The 21913-nt window shown below is 35.5% G+C and overlaps 1 protein-coding gene across 5 annotated transcripts in view; it reads left to right on the forward strand.

Annotated features, from left to right (window-relative positions):
* Window positions 1–21913, forward strand: part of Obsc (Obscurin) — a 2548720-nt gene that overhangs the window by 209837 nt on the left and 2316970 nt on the right. For 4 of the 5 annotated variants that reach the window (XM_067772951.1, XM_067772955.1, XM_067772952.1 and 1 more), the window contains exons 3-4: window positions 4750–4788; window positions 4846–4977. The exons of the other annotated variant lie outside the window; for it this stretch is intronic. In XM_067772951.1, coding sequence (XP_067629052.1) covers window positions 4750–4788; window positions 4846–4977 — 171 coding nt within the window. The remainder of the gene's footprint in view (window positions 1–4749; window positions 4789–4845; window positions 4978–21913) is intronic. 5 annotated transcript variants of the gene reach the window in all.

Below are 21913 nucleotides of genomic sequence, written 5' to 3' on the forward strand. Positions count from 1 at the left end.
GATAAGTTCTCAAAATATGTTCAGGCGAAAATTATAAAATCCAGAGCAATAGAACACGTGAAAGAGCCCTTGCGTGAACTTTTATTCCAATTTGACGTCACAGAACTCATAGTCATAGACAATGAGACAAGCCTCAATTCCGCATCCATTACCTTTATGCTCGAGGACACCCTAGGCATCCGAATATACAAAACTCCTCCATATAAAAGTTCGGTTAACGGACAAATAGAACGCTTTCATTCCACCTTTACAGAATTAATACGTTGCCTAAAAGCTGAACGAAATTTCTCATCATTCCTCGAACTTTTGGACAGAGCAGTTTACGAGTACAACTATACAGTACATTCCACAACAGGACGAAGACCAATTTACGTATTTTTCGGACGAAACGTTAGAACAGACCCAAGCCAATTTGAACAAGCTAGGAGAGAAATTACAGAAAACTCAGGGAAAAACAGAATAAAGACCTTACCCAACACAAAAAGAAACGCACACCCACAAAGACATACATGCCAGGAGATATTGTATTCATAAAAATCGACAAACGATTAGGATCCAAGATATCCCCAAAATACAGAAAAGAAATAGTAAAAGAAGATAAAAACACAACAATTATAACTGAATCAGGAAAGACGGTACATAAAAGTAATATTAAAAGTTAATAATTCCCACATTTACATACTCCATCTCCTCCTACCGATTAACGGAGACGTAGAAATTTGTGACTACACGCACTCCTATTTAGTGACCATCAACAATGGACTCGATAAAATTCAGGACGGTACCTTTAGACTTATTCACGTAATTGACCTTAATAAGTACGAAGCACTTTTGACAGACATTCACACTCACATAACAGAGCGACTACCTAAGAACAGTTTTCTTTATCCAATCCTAAACATGAAACAAACCAAACCCTCGAAATCTTTGAATCCCTTAAACCAATAAAGAAACTACGTAAAGAAAGAGCTATTAATATCCTAGGCCATTTTTTTTTGTTTGTTTACATTTTTAATGACGAATAAATTGGAATGTTTATAGTGTGGTTGTTTTGGTTTTTCTTTTTCCAAACCATTTGGGCTACTTGCAAATGTTCTATACTGTTTTAAACCTTTTCTTATGGATTATATGTGTAGGTTAAAGTAAACATGTTTCCTATTACTAGTTTCTATTCCGTAGGGCGGTTTGAAGTAAAATATTTTTTTTTTGCTATATTCTATTCTATTTAGAGTAAAAGATATATTCCTATTAGTATTTCCTATTCTACCTGTGGCTAAAGTAAAAATATTTTTTCTATTATGTAAACTTATGACCTCTTGAATTGTGAGGTTTTCTTAAAGGAGACCCAGATGCCTAAATATTTACATTTATTTCTAATAACTAAAGATGATTGATTTTTGTATTAACAACGATTTTCATTGTTTATCGAGCTCTACTTAACTAAGGACATATAAAATAAGAAATCTGTTACTCATTGTGCAAAAAAAAATTTTTTTGGGGTTGCGATTGATGGAAGAGCATAGTAGTTTTAATTAACGGGTAAACGGAAGGTACAGTGGATGCAAAAAAATTTTCATATCTTTCAGTGTTCTTTTTATGTTTTCCATATTTTTCCATTTTTTTTTTTTTTATCTTTGATCTTATTTGTTATGCGATTTCTGCGGCGGCCACAGACAGAATCGTCATGACAGTTATGAAGAATTATTTTAGTTTTTTACCGATATTGTCACATGCACAACCTCTTTGGTTAGTGCAATTATTTGATCTTAGAGAACTTGGGAACCAATTATTATTTTAAATTTGCTTACTCGAGTAAATATTCAATTATTTTCCACAAATTTGTTCCTCAGGACAACTGTGTTTTTTATTCTTTACAAGTCCTAGATTGACGGCATTTGTACAGAATGTGTACAGCCTGATAAGTAATTGTCCTAAGTCAATTTATCATCTACAATCAGGTTGCTTATATTTCTTACGCTACCATTTTAGGAGCGCGACATGTCTCATTATTGCAAATTTATATAGCGCTTTAATATATATATGTATATCTATATATGTTCTCTTTGTGACTTTTTCTTCATTTTTTTTTTATTTTATTTTTTTGTTTTTGTTATGGGCTGGTTTTAAAATGTTTGTATTTTTTCTCGTTCTTAGTTTTTTGCTTATTTCCTCTGTCCTAGAATTTCCTATTGCTTCATGACCATCTTTGTCAGAATCATTCAAAGAAATTATGCAAATTTTTGATTTGCTATTCGCTTTAGGCAGGGCTGCCTTTACTGTGGATTGTGACATTTTTAGATTTAATATTTGAATTATTTGTTCCTCTTCCTCAGCTTTGGGTTTGGTTTTAAAATGGTAGGGTGTAAGTTTGGTAGGGTACTAAAAATAGAATTCCTTAGATACGAGCTTGAACGGGTTTTAATTGCCTATATTTAAATTTCATATAACTTTTGAGTATCATGGCCATTGCAATGATCAATAGCCCGATTACGCAGATTAAAACTGCTAGCTAAACATCTGAAATGTTTTGGGTATTTTTTGTTTCTACCTCGGCTGGTGGTTCATTTTTTACTATTTTATTATCTGATGCTTCAGAATTTTCTTTCCCTAGTTCGTGTCCGGCTATCATGATGCCTTGCGCAATCTTTGTACACCACGACATTTTAAAATATAATTATCTTCCTGCTTCTATGAGTAATGAACTAAATTTTATTTTTAATAAAATTTTTCGATTTTATTTATTTATCCTATGCATTTCATTTTACTTGTTTGTTTAGTTAACGCTATTAAAGTATAAAAAATTTTGTTCTTAATGGAACAATTTGTTTAATTAAAGAACTTTTAGCATTTTTATATATTTGTTTTTTTTTTTTCAATTTGCAAAATATTTTATGCCATTTTCAATGATAGCGTTAATGTCCTTTATTCTTAAAGAAAATTCCTTTAGATTTCAACATTAAAATTTTTTCAATAAGGCATTTTAATTTACAAAAAATTATTTTTAAATTTAATATTTTTGACATTTCTCGTTTTATTAAAATTGAAACAAATTTTTTTTTTTTGAATTTATTTTACAAAGTGTTGTCTAAAATTAGATTTTATGCTATTTTTTTTTACGCCACATTGGGCTTTAATACTTTTCCCTATTTTTCGGTTTAGTTTGTGTAATTTTCAAAGCTGACATCAAACTTTTTGTAAAAAGAAATTTGTTCATCCTACCATATTTATAAAAAAAAAATCCTAAGTAAAAATAAAATGTTTGCTAATGTTAAAACGTCTCAGGGCGGCTCGATTTATTCAAAATTTTTAAACATACTTAACATTATTAATTGCCATTCGAAATTCTCTTTTGTGGTGTCTTCTATATTCCACTTGAATTATTGGTTACCAATGTCCATGCTTAGTTTACTTCTTTACCTAATCCTTGCCGTGTATTAATAGTGCTGCTAGTCCAAATTTTTTGTCATCTCTTATGCTGCCTGTTGTTAATTGCCTTTTGCGTTTTATTCCACTCTGATTTTATGCATCAATGGCCCGATTGGATGCAATATGGGGTATTTTCTTCTTATGTCCTGTTGGTCTAGGCATCTTCGATGTGCCTCTTTATAATAACCAGTTTATTCCATTGGCATAATTAATGTCCTTTGCCTTGTGGCAGGATAAAGTTTTTAACTTCTAAAACTTTTAAAACTTGTAGGATCTCCTTTCAGCGAGTTGTTTTTCAAATAATACTTTTACTGGTTAAATTTAAACCGGCAGGATCTCTGTTCAGCTAGATTATTTTAAGCAGTTTTGCAGATTTTAATCTAAGCTGGAAGGATCGCCATGTTATATGTTCGAAGGCGAATCCTGCTTGTTTTATATCCAGGAATTTCCTCCAGCAAGGTCTTCAGCAGTTTTGCTATTTCTTGACCTCCTGGCAGGATCGCCATGTAACATCTTCTAAATACAATTGAAGACAAAAGAATTTGGTTGTGCGCTAATGTTCAGCGCTGATTTCAGATTGTTTTTTGTTACTGAATACTTTCTCTTTTATAGAAAAATTACTTACAATACTATTACAATATTTACATACAATACTTACACACTAAAAATAACTACATTCTGTTTCTATATACCTAGTCAACATAATATTCTTATTACCTAGCTATGTAATAATGTTTGGTCTTCCGCGCTGACAAACCGACGCTGTCGATCAGGCATGCTGATCGATACGTGGGTTGGTGAGTGTGACGCTTATGGGTTAAACAACTGTAAACGGATACGGCTCTCCGCTGGGTTCAATATAACTTAGCTATGCCGCTATGACTATGTCGCTATCAGTTATTGGTGTGTGGTCGAAAGTGAAATTCATTTGCTTGTGCATTACAAGCGGGACTTATTCTGGAATTTACATAAATACAAATATTTTGTATTGTGGTAATGCCACAGTATGGACATAATGATTAGTTTGGTTATGTGCATACAAGTCACTGCTCAGTATCGGCTTACGGATGATAGTATCCCTTAGTATTGCTAATATTCGCCACAATATTGTTCTGGCCTTGAGCTCGAATCGAGCCTTGAATTCTTTATCAATAGGCCGATAAAACAAAAACAATTGTTTTTATTAATAGTAAATTAAATTTATGTAAAAGAGAAACTTTGCGAGGAGGCATTTGTCAATACGGTCTTTGTAGGCGTGTAGTCTGCTCATCTCTAATTAAGATAAATATTAGTTTTAATGTATCTTGAATGCCTTCGTTTTAGAGAAAACTTGCGAGACCTCAAGCCTGAAGTCAATTCCAGGTATGGATGCCCTAATTATTATTTACAAATTTCTAATGACAAAATAAATATCAATAGGTGGTACGTACGAATATTTGGAACAAATGACGGCTGCAAAGAAGGTTGGATTCCGACCAGAATATTAGATTTTTCAAATGATCCCGGATCCGTATTCGGTAATAAAGGAAATGATCCCTCTTTTCGAAGAATGTAAGTATCAGAAGACTGATATCAAAATATTTTCTCCAGTGACCGTAAATCCAGGAATACATATGTACATACATATAACGAAAATAGCTTTGTGCTAATGTTCTATTTAGTCCACAATTTTCACAGCTTGCACCTTTCCAAATCCAGGAAAACTTAAAAAATAATAATTTTATAAAAATCAAAGCTGCTCAATAAAAATCATAGCTGCCTATGCACTTGTAACACTTTTGCCTTTGTTTTGCTCTGAGCCATAGGCACATATCATGATTGAATTACAGGAGGTTTGCTCTCTAAAGCCAGAGGGGCTTCGACACTCCCGAATTAAAAAATCAGGAAGGGAAAAGGGAATAATTCAATCCCTTTCAGCGAAAGTTGTATTAGGACAGTACCTTAACTTTTAGTTTTTTTCTAAATATTGCAGCAATTAAATTCGTAAAATTGTATGAGTTAAGACATATTGCTCAATAATTTCTTTTATTAAATAATTGTATTTTTATTATGATGGAAAACTGAAAGGAATTGGACATACTGTCTTATATTATAACTATTTCGACCCTACCAAATATCTCTTCAAATAAGAAAATAAAAATAAATGTAAGGCGCGATAACCTTCGAAGAAATTTTAGGCCCAGCTTTTTTTCAATTTTCGTCGTGATCCTTTAATTTTTCCTACAAATTGGCGGAACCGGACCGACTCCGAACGACAAGGCAGATTAGTTTTCACTGAGAAACAAACACACTCGGAGTGATTGCCAAACACTGCCGTGGAGCGACCCCGCTTAGATAAATTTTCTTCTAATTGAAAAGTCTTGTTTCTAAAATTTTGATGCTGCTTTGCCCGAGGCGTGAACCCAGGATCTTCGGTATGGTGGGCAGGGCACGTTACCATCAAACCATGGCCGCTACTAAAATATCTTTGTATTTTAGAGGCCCGGTTTTTTATAATGAGCCTAAACAAAGTTTGCTTAGCTTCCAGTCACATCCAAACTCCAGTTAAACTACAGAGCAGTATTTCAGTCACAGTTTAAGGATGCCTTTGGGGTTAACCATTTTGTACGGCAACACTGTTTTTTATCATTAATAACCAGAGACCCAATTTAATTATTATTGCAAATTTTGAAATTGAAAACGTTGCCCAAATTAAAAAATTTATCAAAAACGTTGATATGTACTTATTTTAAAACTAGGATACAAGTACTTTTTTTATGTTTTTTTTATGTATGTTTAATGAACTTTTTTTTTAATAATAATTATAAGTCAACGTTTATTTTTTAAATTGCTTAGTAATTATTATGAACGAAAATGAAGTGGTATATTAATTTCGTTAGACCCACTATTAAGTATACCGAAATAATCAGGATAAAGAGCTGAGTTGATTTAGCCATGCCCGTCTGTCTGTTTGTATGCAAACTGGTCCCTCAATTTTTGAGATATCTTGATAAAATTTGGTGAGCGGGAGTGTTTGGGTGTCCGATTAGACATTTGTCGGAACCGGCCGGATCGGGCCACTATAGCATATAACCTCCATTCAAACGATTTTTCAGAAAAAGAGGATTTTTGTCATATCTTCCTCAATTTATCAGATTGAAGCTTCAAACTTCACCATATGCTTTCGTATATTGCACATATTGTTGTCTGAAAAAATGGATGAGATCGGTCGTATATGTAGCATATATCACCCACAACCGATTGTTCAGATAAGAAACTTTTCGTAATTACTGCCTTATTTTAAGAGCTAGAGGCTTCAAATTTCATCAAATGCTTACGTATAGAGCATATATTGTTGTCTGAAAAAATCATAGAGATTGGTGGGATATATAGTATATATATGGTGGTATATATAGTATATATATATAGTATACATATATTTTCGCAATTTCAGCCCATTTTAACAGCTAGAAGCTTCAAATTTCACCAAGTGCTTACGTATATAGCATATATTTTTGTCTGAAAAAATCATAGGGATAGCTGGTATATATATATTATATACCCTATATAAACTGTCATTTTTGCCCCTTTTTTACGGCTAGAAGCTTAAAATTTCATCAAATTTCATCAAATAATTACGTTTACGTCAAACTAGTATCATTACATATGACATACTAGTGTCATTTGGTGTGGTATCCCTATTTACTAATACACCAACGATGTTTGCCATAAAAATAATTTTGAAGAAATGGGATGAAATTACAAAAATTTCCAAAAAACAAAAAAAAAAACAATTCTTAGACATACTTAATTCCTGCCTAATGCAAAATAATTATTTCATGTGGGATGGGAAGCTATACGCCCAAACGTTTGGAATGCCGATGGGTAATCCGCTCTCCCTCACCATAGCTGACATAGTTATGGATGACCTGTTAAAAGATAGCATGTCAGAACTAAAAGAAAAACATAACATAAACAAACATATCTTTTTTAACCAAGTATGTGGACGACATCTTTGTTATTGTAAAGAAAAGAGATTTAGATAACATCCTCCACACATTAAACAAGTAACACAACAAACTTAAATTTACTGTGGAAATAGAAAATAATGGCAGCATCCCCTTTTTAGATACGCGCATACATAGAATAAACCAAGATCTTGTACTAGATTGGTATACAAAACCCACTTCACCGGAACAACTGATCAATTACTTATCAGGGCAACCATTTAAATATAAGGTTAACACGGCAAAAAACCTAATTCACAAAGTATTGAAAATCAGCCATGAAAAATTCTGGGCCTCACACAAAATTTAATTGAACAAAAGAAAACGCAAATAAAATACGAAACTAACAACAACCTAACAGCTAACATCAATATCCAACAAAAACAGTATTACAGCGTAACATACATTGCTAGGTTAACAGATAACATAGAAAAAGGCATACCAAAAACCAACAACAACATATGCTTCGCCTACAAATCTAACCAAACTTTGTCTACTATTTTCACGAAAACTAAAAGCCCAATTCCAACTACACAACAAAATAACATTGTGCATTAGCAATAGCATGTCATGGAGACGACAACCAAATATGCAATAAAATATACATAGGTACAACTAAACGCACACTAGGCGTTCGTCTAAAAGAACACGACACTGATATAAAGAAAAACAAAAACAGCACTGCGCTATCGCAATATACCACAGCAACCAGTCATACAGCTGATCTCCAAAAACGCGAAACGCGAAAAGGTTAGATTCACAATAGAGAGTCTAAGGATACTACAAAAGAGAAACAGAACAGTAAACAGAAAAGAAGACACGTATGACATTTCTTCGGCTTATATGTTATACATATAAAATAACCTATATACATACAAACAAACAGATATACATGGATTAAAGTCCAACTAAACAACCATACTTGACAAATGTACCCAAATAAACGGGAATCAACCTAAATTTTAAAATAAATTAATTTAATTAAAATAAATGTAGTTCAACCCTGAGGATACTAAGTTGATTAGCGAAACGTCGGGTTGTACTAGTGTAGTCTTTTGACTTGCACTAAAGCACATAGTGGTCAATAAAGCCTATTTTTGTTAACTAAGTAATATATTTATTTCAAAAAAATTGTTTTTGTTTTTATCGGCCTATTGATAAATTATTCAAGGTTCGATTCGAGCTCAAGGTCAGAACAATAATTTTTTTCTAATGATAATTATTGTTATTTTTTTTAGTTTTTCTAAATTTGAAAAATTGTATTTTGTTTTTGGAAATAGTAAGTAGACAACCTGCCACAGCTGCGCAGATAGATCCATTTCGAAGGGTGCTAAGCCTTCATCATCAGTACGCTTTAGGCACGCTGCGCTAACCATTTAGCTATACAGCGGTGGTTTGCTTGACTGGCAAATTTGCTACTTCTATTCCTTTTACCAACTATATTTGTTCAGTGTTGCGCCTCTAGTGCAAATCACTGATAATGCTGGATTTTTGTTTATTGTCAATTACTTTGTTTGACATTCCCAAGTGCTCATGGTTTATTAACAATTGTTTTTGTTTTTATCGGCCTATTGATAAATGATTCAAGGTTCGATTCGAGCTCAAGGCCAGAACAATAATTTTTTTTAATGATAATTATTGTTATTTTTGAATTTTTCTAAATTTGAAAAATTGTATTTTGTTTTTGGAAATAGTAAGTAGAAAATTTTTCAGACAACCTGCCATAGCTGCGCAGATAGATCCATTTCGAAGGGTGCTAAGCGTTGATCATCAGTCCGCTTTAGGCACGCTGCGCTAACCATTTAGCTATACAGCGGTGGTTTGTTTGACTGGCAAATTTGCTACTTCTATTCCTTTTACCAACTATATTTGTTCAGTGTTGCGCCATCTAGTGCAAATCACTGATAATGCTGGATTTTTGTTTATTGTCAATTACTTTGTTTGACATTCCCAAGTGCTCATGGTTTATTAACAATTGTTTTTGTTTTTATCGGCCTATTGATAAATGATTCAATGTTCGATTCGAGCTCAAGGCCAGAACAATAATTTTTTTCTAATGATAATTATTGTTATTTTTTTAATTTTTCTAAATTTGAAAAATTTTATTTTGTTTTTGGAAATAGTAAGTAGAAAATTTTTCAGACAACCTGCCATAGCTGCGCAGATAGATCCATTTCGAAGGGTGCTAAGCCTTCATCATCAGTACGCTTTAGGCACGCTGCGCTAACCATTTAGCTATACAGCGGTGGTTTGTTTGACTGGCAAATTTGCTACTTATATTCCTTTTACCAACTATATTTGTTCAGTGTTGCGCCATCCAGTGCAAATCACTGATAATGCTGAATTTTTGTTTATTGTCAATTACTTTGTTTGACATTCCCAAGTGCTCATGGTTTATTAACAATTGTTTTTGTTTTTATCGGCCTATTGATAAATGATTCAAGGTTCGATTCGAGCTCAAGGCCAGAAAATAATTTTTTCTAATGATAATTATTATTATTTTTTTAATTTTTCTAAATTTGAAGGCTTAGCACCCTTCGAAATGGATCTAACTGCGCAGCTATGGCAGGTTGTCTGAAAAATTTTCTACTTACTATTTCCAAAAACAAAATACAATTTTTCAATTTTAGAAAAATTAAAAAAATAACAACAATTAAGTAGAACAAATAATTCAAGGTCTGGACAACGAGAACGACAAAGAAATAGCCCGAACCAAATTAAGCAACAAAATACTTCAATTTAAGAGACACATAAAACACAATTCTGCCGAGAAATTTATAATAGAAAGATACAACAAACTAAAGCATTTTTAAAACTACACGAAGAAGACGTGATTGTGACAGACGCGGACAAAGGAAACAGAACCGTCGTCTTATACAAAAGAGACTATGATGAAAAGGTTGAACAGTTACTAGGCGACAAGAACACGTATAAAGTGATTAGAGCCGACCCAACAAATACACTAAAAAGAAGAAACAACAATATCGTGGACGAGCTTTACAAAGGAAAATACATAACTCTAAAAGAGAAGTACCACCTTACTAGCTCAGCGGCAACCGCCCCTAGACTGTATGGGCTACCAAAAACTCATAAGCCAGACTTCCCCTTACGTCCCATTGCGTGCTCAGTTAGCGTCCCGTGCTACCAATTAGCCAAGCACATAGGAAAAATTCTAAAAACATTAAATTCGGAAGATTACAACATAAAAAACGTATTTAAGTTAAAAGAAAGAACAAAAGATATGAATATAAGCGAAGAAGATGTATTAGTATCTTTTGATGTTGTCTCACTTTTTACAAACATACCGACTGCCCTTGCCATTAAGATTATCATAAAAAAATGGGATAAAATCCAACATCACACAAGCATACCTAGGAGCAAATTTCAAAATATTTTAGAATTTTGCTTAAAAGATAATAATTATTTTATATGCAATAACAAAGTATATTCACAATCCTTCGGAATGCCTATGGATAACCCCCTTTCCCCCACGATCGCAGACATTATATGGACGATCTTCTAACTAATACATACTCGGAGCTCAGCAAACATCACAAGAGCATTAAATTCTTGGTGAAGTATGTGGACGATATACTTGCCATTATCAAAAGAAACGACGTAACTTCAATACTAAACACACTAAACCAATTTCATGACGCTAATATACAGAAAATAAGAATGACGCTGAAAAGAAATAATTGCCCAAACCACCTCATATCGGACCTAATACAATACAAATTACATGAAATGCAACAGACCCCAAATCAATCACCAACAACAACCAATAAAGAAACAAAGCAATACCATAGTGTCACTCACATTCCCAGGCTAACAGAAAATCTAGCACAAGACATAATTAAACAGCAAAATATCACAATAGTCTTCCGATCTAACTACACGTTATCGAGATGCTTCACAAAAACAAAAACCCCACTCAACATAGAACAACAAAACCAACGTGGTTTATAAAATAGAATGCAAAGGAAACAACGATGAATATTGCAATAAAATTTACATAGGCACAACTAAGCGCGCATTGGGCACGCGAATAGCCGAACATGAAGCTGATATTAGGAAGCAAAAACAAAACACAGCTCTCTCGCAACACGGAACAACACACAAGCATATGATTGATTTTGCAAACACGAAAATTATAGACAAGGAAGCCAAAGAAAAAACACAATACACATTAAGCCGGAGTCATTGGTGCCGTATGTCGTATCGCTGTATCCGTATCCCTAACGTAATCAGCTGTTTATCGTTACGACGGTAAACCAAAACCCAATTGGTTGGCTATGATACGGTTACGACCTTAGCGGCACCAATAATCGATTGCATTGATTCTCATAAGATTGGTCGAATCAGCTGTTATAAGGCTACCGATACGGTTACCGATAAAGCACCAATGTCTCCAGCTTTAGAGAGCTTACGGATTTTGCAAAACAGAGATAAAACGATGAACAAGAAAGAGGACACAGACGGTATCGCGGCTAGCTACCTATTATGCTTATGAGTTTTAATACTACTTAGTTAGTAGTTTTAGTATGACAAGTGTACCATATTAGATGGTATCGTTTTTAATTGTAAAAATCAGTTTTTTAGTTTAATGACAACAATCAATGTCTAAATTCGTATTTTAGCTTCAATGTTTAAATACCAATGTAAGTGAATGTTTTCAATTTATTGGTGTATGAAACTATGTTCTTCTAGGGATTATTTTATATCATTAACTGTTGTTGTTTGGTATTTTTTATTGTTAAAAATATAGATCCGACCCTGAAGATGCCAAGGAAAGTTGGCGAAACGTTGGGCCGTAAGGTGAAATAACTCGTTTTATTTGCACTCAACCCATTTAGATCGAACGAGCTTAAAAATACACAAAAAACAATAATTATCATTAGAAAAAAATTATTTTTCTGGCCTTGAGCTCGAATCGAACCTTGAATTATTTCAAAAAAAAAAAAAAAAAAAAATGATAAGAATAAAGATATAGATGTGCATGTAGATATTTTTCAAACAATAATATATGTATATCAAAAACTTATATACGTGTCGTTTTATATATATAGCATGTATGTTTAAAAGGTGTTCAAGGCAGTATTATTATCTTATACAAAAAAAAAAAAAAGACTTGAAACGAATTGTGCATAAAAATCAGTTGGTGTATTTACGGCGTTGCAACTTAGCATGGTCATAGTGGGTATGCTGAGTCCGTATGTTTGTCATCCGTCCCAAGTCACAGTCAGATAAATTTCCCCCAGTGTCCAATGAGATACAGCAGTGTTCGATTCCTGAGTTCGAATCAAGCAGCCACATTCTCCCATTTCCCATTACACCCCTTACCCCCATTGTGACGACTCACTGCAAACCTCACGTGCACGCAATGCTGGACTGCGTCCACGGTATCTTGAGCAGTGGCCGACTAAATAAAAACAAAACCCTCTTAATTTATCCCCTTTTAGTACCAGTCAGGTATTTGGATTCCACTTGCAAAAACGTTGAAGCCTTTACAAGGTACTCACAATGTCAGACAGATACAGCCCCCTTGCCGTTATAGCAGCACTAACAGATTTGACTGGTCGACACTGCGTTGCTGCTATAACCCTACCAAGTCAAAAAAAATTAAGATATGAAAGGAAATATAAGATAGAAAGCAAATGAAATAGATTTAAAGGCAGAGATGAAAGAAGCTATTAAAGAAGACGAAAAGTAAAAAAAGAACGAGAAACAGAAAATCATGCTAAAAGAAATGAAAGGATTTGGGCTATTCGTTGGGCGCCAATGTTACGTTACTTTTCGTGGTAAGGAACGGTGGCAAATAGAGATAGGGAGAGAAATTGACAAGGTGATAGGAAAGAAAGGACCGTCCAGGTCAGGTGGTGTCTGCCCTCGCTCTTCTACATATAGAATGTAGCCTTGTGCTTCGCTATGACTCCTTATCCCGAGCGAAGCCCCCTTAGCCTGTCAAGAGTGTAAGAAGTCCCTAGTTACCCTCACATTTGTCCATGTCAAACGACATACCCACGTCCCCTCTTCCGCAACTGCGCAACGCCGACACCAAACAATAAAAGAATCATATCTACTCATAGTGGTATTTCAACCCATTAACCTCAAAAGATACTGAAAAATAAAAATAATCCAACGCGATTATTTTTTGTCTCAAACGTTATAAGCGTAGTTCAAAGTGTATATATCGCTTAATTAAAAAATCCAAAAAACTAATTAATGATTCTCATGCCTAGGTGCCTAAGCCCCTAAAAATTATACGATGAAAAATTCAACTCAAAATTCAAGAAACCGCTCATTGAGGGTTATACTAAAAATAACTAAAAGGTATTTTGCTACTCGTACCCCACATGTTACAAAAAAAAATCTATCGGCCAAAAAAACTGCTAAATTAATAATTATCGCTAAAGAAAGATAAAAATAACCGTAAAATGATGTGTAAAAAGAATTATATAAAGAAATAATAAATTTGCAATTCTTATCGCCCGTTTATTTAAATGGTTCTATAACCACGGCCGCTGCTGTAGGCTTCTCCCAGTCCAACACTAATTCCTCTACCTTTCCCAAGCAGATGCAAAAAAAAAATAGAAACGAAAGCACAAGAATATACATAAGCACACAGAAAAACTGCGTGTACTAAATATGTAAACGTGGTGTTTATTGTCTGGCACTTACCGCTTTATCTCTCGATGAGGCGTCGCATTCTGAGAGCCGTGCTGAAAAGTTACAATAAAATACCTACATATTTACCTTACGATTGATAAGGACAGATAGTAATGTGATCTGCCTTCCAATACCTAACGAGATGTATTACAGAGAGGAGATACTTTGGATGAGTTTCCGCTTTTAGTCACGCGGTCATGGGCTAAAACGCCGGAGCCCAATTAATACGGGGTCAAAAAAATAAATGGATTTAACTTGGTTCTGGAACCAATTAAATAAAATTGTGAGTGATTATTTAAGTTAACAGTAGTGAAGTAGGTTGTCATAAAATTTTTATAAATACAAACAAAAACAAGTAAGGAAAGCTAAGTTCGGGTGTAACCGAACATTACATACTCAGTTGAGAGCTGTGGAGACAAAGTAAGGGGAAATCACCATGTTGTAAAAAGAACCTAGGGTAACCCTGGGATCTGTTTGAATGACATGTGTATCAAATGGTATTAAAGAGTATTTAAAGAGGAAGTGGGCCATAGTTCTATAGATGGACGCCATTTAGGGATATCGCCATAAAGGTGGACCAGGCCTGACTCTAGAATTTGTTTGTACGATATGGGTACCAAATGAAATGTGTTAATGATAATTTTAAAAGGGAGTGGGCCTAAGTTCTATAGGTGGACGCCTTTTCGAGATATCGCCATAAAGGTGGACCAGGGGTGACTCTAGAATTTATTTTGTACGATATGAGTATCAAATGAAAGGTATTAATGAGTATTTTAAAAGGGCGTGGGCCTAAGTTCTATAGATGGACGCCTTTTCGAGATATCGCCGTAAAGATGGACCAGGGGTGACTCTAGAATTTGTTTGTACGATATGAGTATCAAATGAAAGGTGTTAATAAGTATTTTAAGAGGGCGTGGGCCTTAGTTCTATATGTGGACGCCTTTTCGAGATATCGCCATAAAGGTGGACCAGGGGTGACTTTAGAATTTGTTTGTACTATATGGGTATCAAATGAAAGGTGTTAATGAGTATTTTAAAAGGGAGTGGGCCTCAGTTCTATAGGTGGACGCCTTTTCGGAATATCGTTATAAAAGTGGACCAGGGTTGACTGTAGAATTCGTTTGTACAATACGGGTATCAAACGAAAGGTGTTAATAAGTGTGTTAAAAGGGAGTGGGCCTTAGTTCTATGGGTGGACGCCTTTTCGGGATATCGCCATAAACGTGGACCAGGGGTGACTCTAGAATGCGTTTGTACACTATGGGTATCAAATGAAAGGTTTTAATGAGTATTTTAAAAGGGCGTGGGCCTTAGTTCAATAGGTGGACGCCTTTTCGAGATATCGCCACAAAGGTTGACCAGGGGTGACTCTAGAATTTGTTTGTACGATATGGGTATCAAAAGAAATGTGTTAATGAGTATTTTAAAAGGGCGTGGGCCATAGTTCTATAGGTGGACGCCTTTTCAAGATATCGCCATAAAGGTGGACCAGGGGTGACTCTAGAATTTGTTTGTACGATATGGGTATCAAATGAAAGGTGTTAAAGAGTATTTTAAAAGGGAGTGGGCCTTAGCTCTATAGGTGGATGCCTTTTCGAGATATCGCCACAAAAGTGGGCCAGGGGTGACTCTAGAATTTTTTTGTACGATATGGGTATCAAATGAAAGGTGTTAATGAGTATTTTAAAAAGGAGTGGGCCTCAGTTCTATATGTGGACGCCATTTCGAGATATCGCCATAAACGTGCACCAGGGGTGACTCTAGAATGTGTTTGTACGATATGGGTATCAAATTAAAGGTATTAATGAGGGTTTTAAAAGGGAGTGGCTCTTAGTTTTATATTTATTTATTTATTTATTTATTTATTATTTAAAGTCGACGACAAACTATGGTGGACTGCATAATATAAAAGATATATAAATATACAACTCAAAAGATAAAATTTAAGATATATATTGAGATTTCAACAATGTTATATTACAAACAAAGAAATGAACATTACTATTTAATTTCAAAATATAATAATAATAAGAAATATGAGTAGAAATAAGATCTTATGCCGAAATCTTATACTGGCGGAATGCATCAGATTCCGCTCAGCATGATTTCGGAATGCAGTGGATTCCAATCTCCCTGTTGGAATGCAACAAGATTCCAATCAGCATGTCATGGGAATCCGGCAGTGCTAAGAGTAGTGTAATGAGGATACGCCATCACAAGGCATAAAAAAGTTACATGACCTGTGTTGTTGGAATGCACCGGATTCCAATCAGCTCGATGCCTGACCCATAAGATTATACTGCCGGAATGCATACGATTCCGGTCAGTGACTCATGAAAAAGCATGTTTTTTACGTTGTTGGAATGCACCAGATTCCAATCAACACAGTACTGTCTTGTTCCTTCTTAATGATACATGTTGATAAATGTTCCTCCATCCTTAAGCGAGATAGTTCCTGTTTTTTATCGAAAGAATAAAATGCCGGCAAATTAAATTAGCTTGTATCTCTTAAATTAGATAGACAAGTATTGCATTACGTATAGTGGCAAAAGTACATTCAAAACTGATACAGCTATACAAGTCATTGTAGTGCGCGCACCAGATAAGAAGAGGATTATTTTTAGCAAAGTTTCGTCGACAAAGGGGTAAATAGAAAGGAACGTAGTGTCTGTATACTCTAGGGGGAACCGCAAAAAACACGCGGCTGAGGAGGTCCGCGGAATCAATTTCTCCAATAATGAGCTTATGGATGAACAATACCCCCAGTAATATTCTCCGATTTTTCAGAGTGGGTAAGTTAATAAGAAGAAGTCTACTTTTGTATGGAGGAAGGTGGAGACTTGAGTCCCAATTAAGGCCGCGCAATGCAAATATCAAAAATTGCTTTTGAACTGACTCAAGACGCTTTATATGCTTTTGAGAAACAGGGGATCAAACTCATGAGCAATACTCGAGTATTGGACGAACCAGCGATGTGTAAAGAACCTTAGTGAGGTACTGATCATCGAACTCTTTAGCCCATCTTTTAACAAATCCAAGTAAACCCAACGCTTTGTTGGCTATAGATGAAATATGCATGTTAAAATTCAATTTCGGATCAAAAAGGACACCTAGATCATTTGCAATAGATATATGCTCCAAAGGCGTACCATCTATTACATAAGATTTCAATGCTGGCTTCACTCGGTGAAATGACATATGCTTACGTTTAGAGCAATTTAAAGCTAGTAAATTTGTTGTGCACCAACATTGGAACGAGTCCAAGTCGGCCTGAAGAAGATCCAAGGAACTCAAATCGGTAGGACAGTAAGTGTAGCAAAGTTTTACATCATCGGCATACATTATAGTATGGGATTATAATATTGTCTGTGGCAAGTCATTAATGAAAAGGGCAAAGAGCAAAGGGCCTAGATGACTTCCCTGGGGTACGCCGGAGGAAACTCCGAACGATTCCGACAGATTGCACTTGAACAGGACTTTTTGGGTCCGGTTAGAAAGATAGCTTTTCAGTCACATTAATAGGTGAAACGGAAAGCCCAGTAAATCAAGCTTACGAAAAAGCAACTCATGGTTGACGGTATCAAATGCTTTGCTGAAGTCCGTGTAGATGATATCCGTTTGCTTGTTCGCTAAAAATCCTTCCATAACTATAGAGGTGAATACAAGCAAATTTGTAGTGGTTGACCTTTGAAGAATAAAACCGTGTTGGCATGCAGATAAAAGACTAGAACACTGATATTGCAGTTGACTGGTGACAATCTGTTCAAAGACTTTAGGAATGACTGAAAGTTTAGCAATACCCCTGTCGTTTTCAACTTTTGACCTACTACCTTTTTTATGCAGGGGTATAATAAAAGACTGTTTCCAAAGTGCCGGGAATGACGCAGATCCCAGAGATAGCTCAAATAATTTTAAAATAGGCTCATACATGTTTTCGGCGCAGTACCTAAGCACGCAACTAGGAACACCGTCCGGTCCAGGAGAAAAGGTGGGCTTCAAAGATTGAAGACTCTGAAGAACAATATTACCATCAATAGCAGGATTCCTAATGTAATTTGAGCTATCTAAGTGATAGGGATATTGACCGGAATGAAAACCACTGGATGAATACGTGGACTTAAAGAACTCAGAAAATAGTTCAGCAACGTCGTCATCAGTGCAAGTTTTTTACCTCCAAAGGTTAATGAGGAAGGATACCCTGAAGTTTTCCGCTTTGAATTTACGAAACTGTAAATTTTTTTTGGATTTCTAAAAAATTGGGCTTTACAACAACTCAAGTAATTTTTATAACAAAGCTGATTAAGACGGTGAAATTTAGAACGAGCTATTAGATATTTAGAGAGGTCTGCAGATGCTCCAGATTTCTTGAACCTCTTATAAAGCCTAGATTTAATGTTATTAAGTCTGATATGTAAGTTGCCTTGAAAACCAAGGGGGCTTATTCGAACATAGGGTATAGCGAGTAGGAATGCAGGTATCAAAGAATCCATCAAGCGTACTGTAAAATATAGAGATAGCCGAATCGACATCAGTGCAAGCATAGAGATCCGAACAATCATGGGAAGCCAACAGATCATTGGGCATAATGAAATTCGCTTTGTAGAAGCATCTAGATCGGGGACGAGACTGTACTTGAATCCTACGGGGTAGGCTGATATCAAGTGATATCTCTAGCGTAGGGTGAAGAGGGTCTTCTGGAAGGGATAAAGGTGGTATTCGCGTAAGGGCAGTACCCACCGAACCATCCACAAATACTAAATCCAGCATTTTATTTCCACTATTTGGAACATTGTTAATCTGTAAAAGAGATGAATCTAACAAGCAATTGAGAAACTCATGTTGAGCAGTGGGAGTTAAAAAGTTTGAATCACTTATATTAACCCAACTAACTGTTGGCAAGTTAAAGTCACCAACAACAACAAGTCGTTCGTTATCTCCCAACTGCGAATGCAAATCACAGATGGCCGAGCTATGACTAGCATAAACATCCATATCCGAACGAGGTGGTATATACGAACAGCAAACAATTACGCTATAGCTACCGAATGAAAGCCTAACTGCTATGAATTCGATATGAGAGATATTGTCCAGCGAAATCAACTCACACGATAGGTTAGATTCAACAGCAATAAGGACACCTCCCGCTCTAGAGATGCGATCACGCCGATAAACAGCATATTTATTTGAAAAAACCTCAGAATTGTAATTATCAGGCTTTAGCCAGGTCTCCGTAAAAGCTACAACTTGTGCAGAAAAGTTGAAAGAATTAAGGAAGAATGGAACAAGTTTTGATCGTAAACCACGAACATTTTGGTAATTAATGAGAAGACGGGACAGATCAGTAATTACCTTTGTGTTGTTATTACTGTGTTCGTCATACCGTTTTTTGGCTGTAATAAAACAGGTTCGGCCCTCGCCTTTCTCGTGAACAAGTGAACCACAGAGATGTCTCTCTCATATTTAAAGTTAAATTTATACACATTGATGTTACTAGTGGGTGCAACACCAAGTTTAGAGCAAACGTAATGAGCAATGTCATTTTCGGTAAGCGAGGCGTGTAATCGGGACACAAATACAGCCCTACGAGGTGGCACGACAGTCACCTACACGTTATCGAGATGCTTCACAAAAACAAAAACCCCACTCAACATAGAACAACAAAACCAACGTGGTTTATAAAATAGAATGCAAAGGAAACAACGATGAATATTGCAATAAAATTTACATAGGCACAACTAAGCGCGCATTGGGCACGCGAATAGCCGAACATGAAGCTGATATTAGGAAGCAAAAACAAAACACAGCTCTCTCGCAACATGCAACAACACACAAGCATATGATTGATTTTGCAAACACGAAAATTATAGACAAGGAAGCCAAAGAAAAAACACGATACACATTAGAGAGCTTACGGATTTTGCAAAACAGAGATAAACGATGAGCAAGAAAGAGGACACAGACGGTATCGCGGCTAGCTACCTATTATGCTTATGAGCTTTAATATTATTTAGTTAGTTTTAGTATGACAAGTGTACCACATTAGATGGTATCGTTTTTAATTGTAAAAATCAGTTTTTTAGTTTAATGACAACAATCAATGTCTAAATTCGCATTTTAGCTTCAATGTTTAAATACCAATGTAAGTGAATGTTTTCAATTTATTGGTGTATGAAACTATGTTGTTCTAGGGATTATTTTATATCATTAACTGTTGTTGTTTGGTATTTTTTATTGTTAAAAATATAGATCCGACCCTGAAGATGCCAAGGAAAGTTGGCGAAACGTTGGGCCGTAAGGTGAAATAACTCGTTTTATTTGCACTCAACCCATTTAGATCGAACGAGCTTAAAAATACACAAAAAACAATAATTATCATTAGAAAAAAATTATTGTTCTGGCCTTGAGCTCGAATCGAACCTTGAATTATTTAAAAAAAAAAAAAAAAAAAAAACAAGTAAGGAAGGTTAAGTTCTGGTGTAACCGAACATTACATACTCAGTTGAGAGCTATGGTGACAACATAAGGGAAAATAACCATGTAGGAAAATGAACCGAGGGAAACCCTGGAATGTGATTGTATGACATGTGTATCAAATGAAAGGCATTAAAGAGTATTTTATGAGGGAGTGGGCCATAGTTCTATAGGTGGACGCCATTTAGGGATATAGCCATAAAGGTGGATCAGGGTTGACTCTAGAATGCGTTTGTACGATATGGGTATCAAATGAAAGGTGTTAATGAGTATTTTAAAAGGGAGTAATCCTTAGTTCCATAGGTGGACGCCGTTTCGAGATATCGCCACAAAGGTGGATCATGGGTGACCCTAGAATGTGTTTGTACGATATGGGTATCAAATTAAAGGTATTAATGAGGGTTTTAAAAGGAAGTGGTGGTTGTTGTATAGGTAGTCGCCTTTTCGAGATATCGCCATAAAGGTGGACCAGGGGTGACTCTAGAATGTGTTTGTACGATATGGGTATCAAATTAAAGGTATTAATGAGGGTTTTAAAAGGGAGTGGTGGTTGCTGTATAGGTGGTCGCCTTTTCGAGATATCGCCATATAGGTGGACCAGGGGTGACTCAAGAATGTGTTTGTACGATATGGGTATCAAATTAAAGGTATTAATGAGGGTTTTAAAAGGGAGTGGTGGTTGTTGTATAGGTAGTCGCCTTTTCGAGATATCGCCATAAAGGTGGCCCAGGGGTGACTCTAGAATGTGTTTGTACGATATGGGTATCAAATTAAAGGTATTAATGAGGGTTTTAAAAGGGAGTGGTGGATGTTGTATAGGTGGTCGCCTTTTCGAGATATCGCCATAAAGGTGGACCTGGGGTGACTCTAGAATGCGTTTGTACGATATGGGTATCAAATGAAAGGTGTTAATGAGTATTTTAAAAGGGAGTAATCCTCAGTTCCATAGGTGGACGCCGTTTCGAGATATCGCCATAAAGGTGGACCAGGGGTGACCCTAGAATTTGTTTGTACAATATGGGTATCAAACGAATGGTGTTAATGAGTATTTTAAAAGGGAGTAATCCTTAGTTCCATAGGTGGACGCCGTTTCGAAATATCGCCATAAAGGTGAACCAGGGGTGACTCTAGAATGTGTTTGTACGATATGGGTATCAAATTAAAGGTATTAATGGGGGTTTTAAAAGGGAGTGGTGGTTGTTATATAGGTGCTCGCCTTTTCGAGATAACGCCATAAAGGTGGACCAGGGGTGACTCTAGAATGTGTTTGTACGACATGGGTATCAAATTAAAGGTATTAATGAGGGTTTTAAAAGGTAGTGGTGGTTGTTATATAGGTGGTCGCCTTTTCGAGATATCGT

Source organism: Eurosta solidaginis, chromosome 3, assembly GCF_040869045.1.
Source record: "Eurosta solidaginis isolate ZX-2024a chromosome 3, ASM4086904v1, whole genome shotgun sequence".
Lineage (NCBI taxonomy): Eukaryota > Metazoa > Arthropoda > Insecta > Diptera > Tephritidae > Eurosta > Eurosta solidaginis.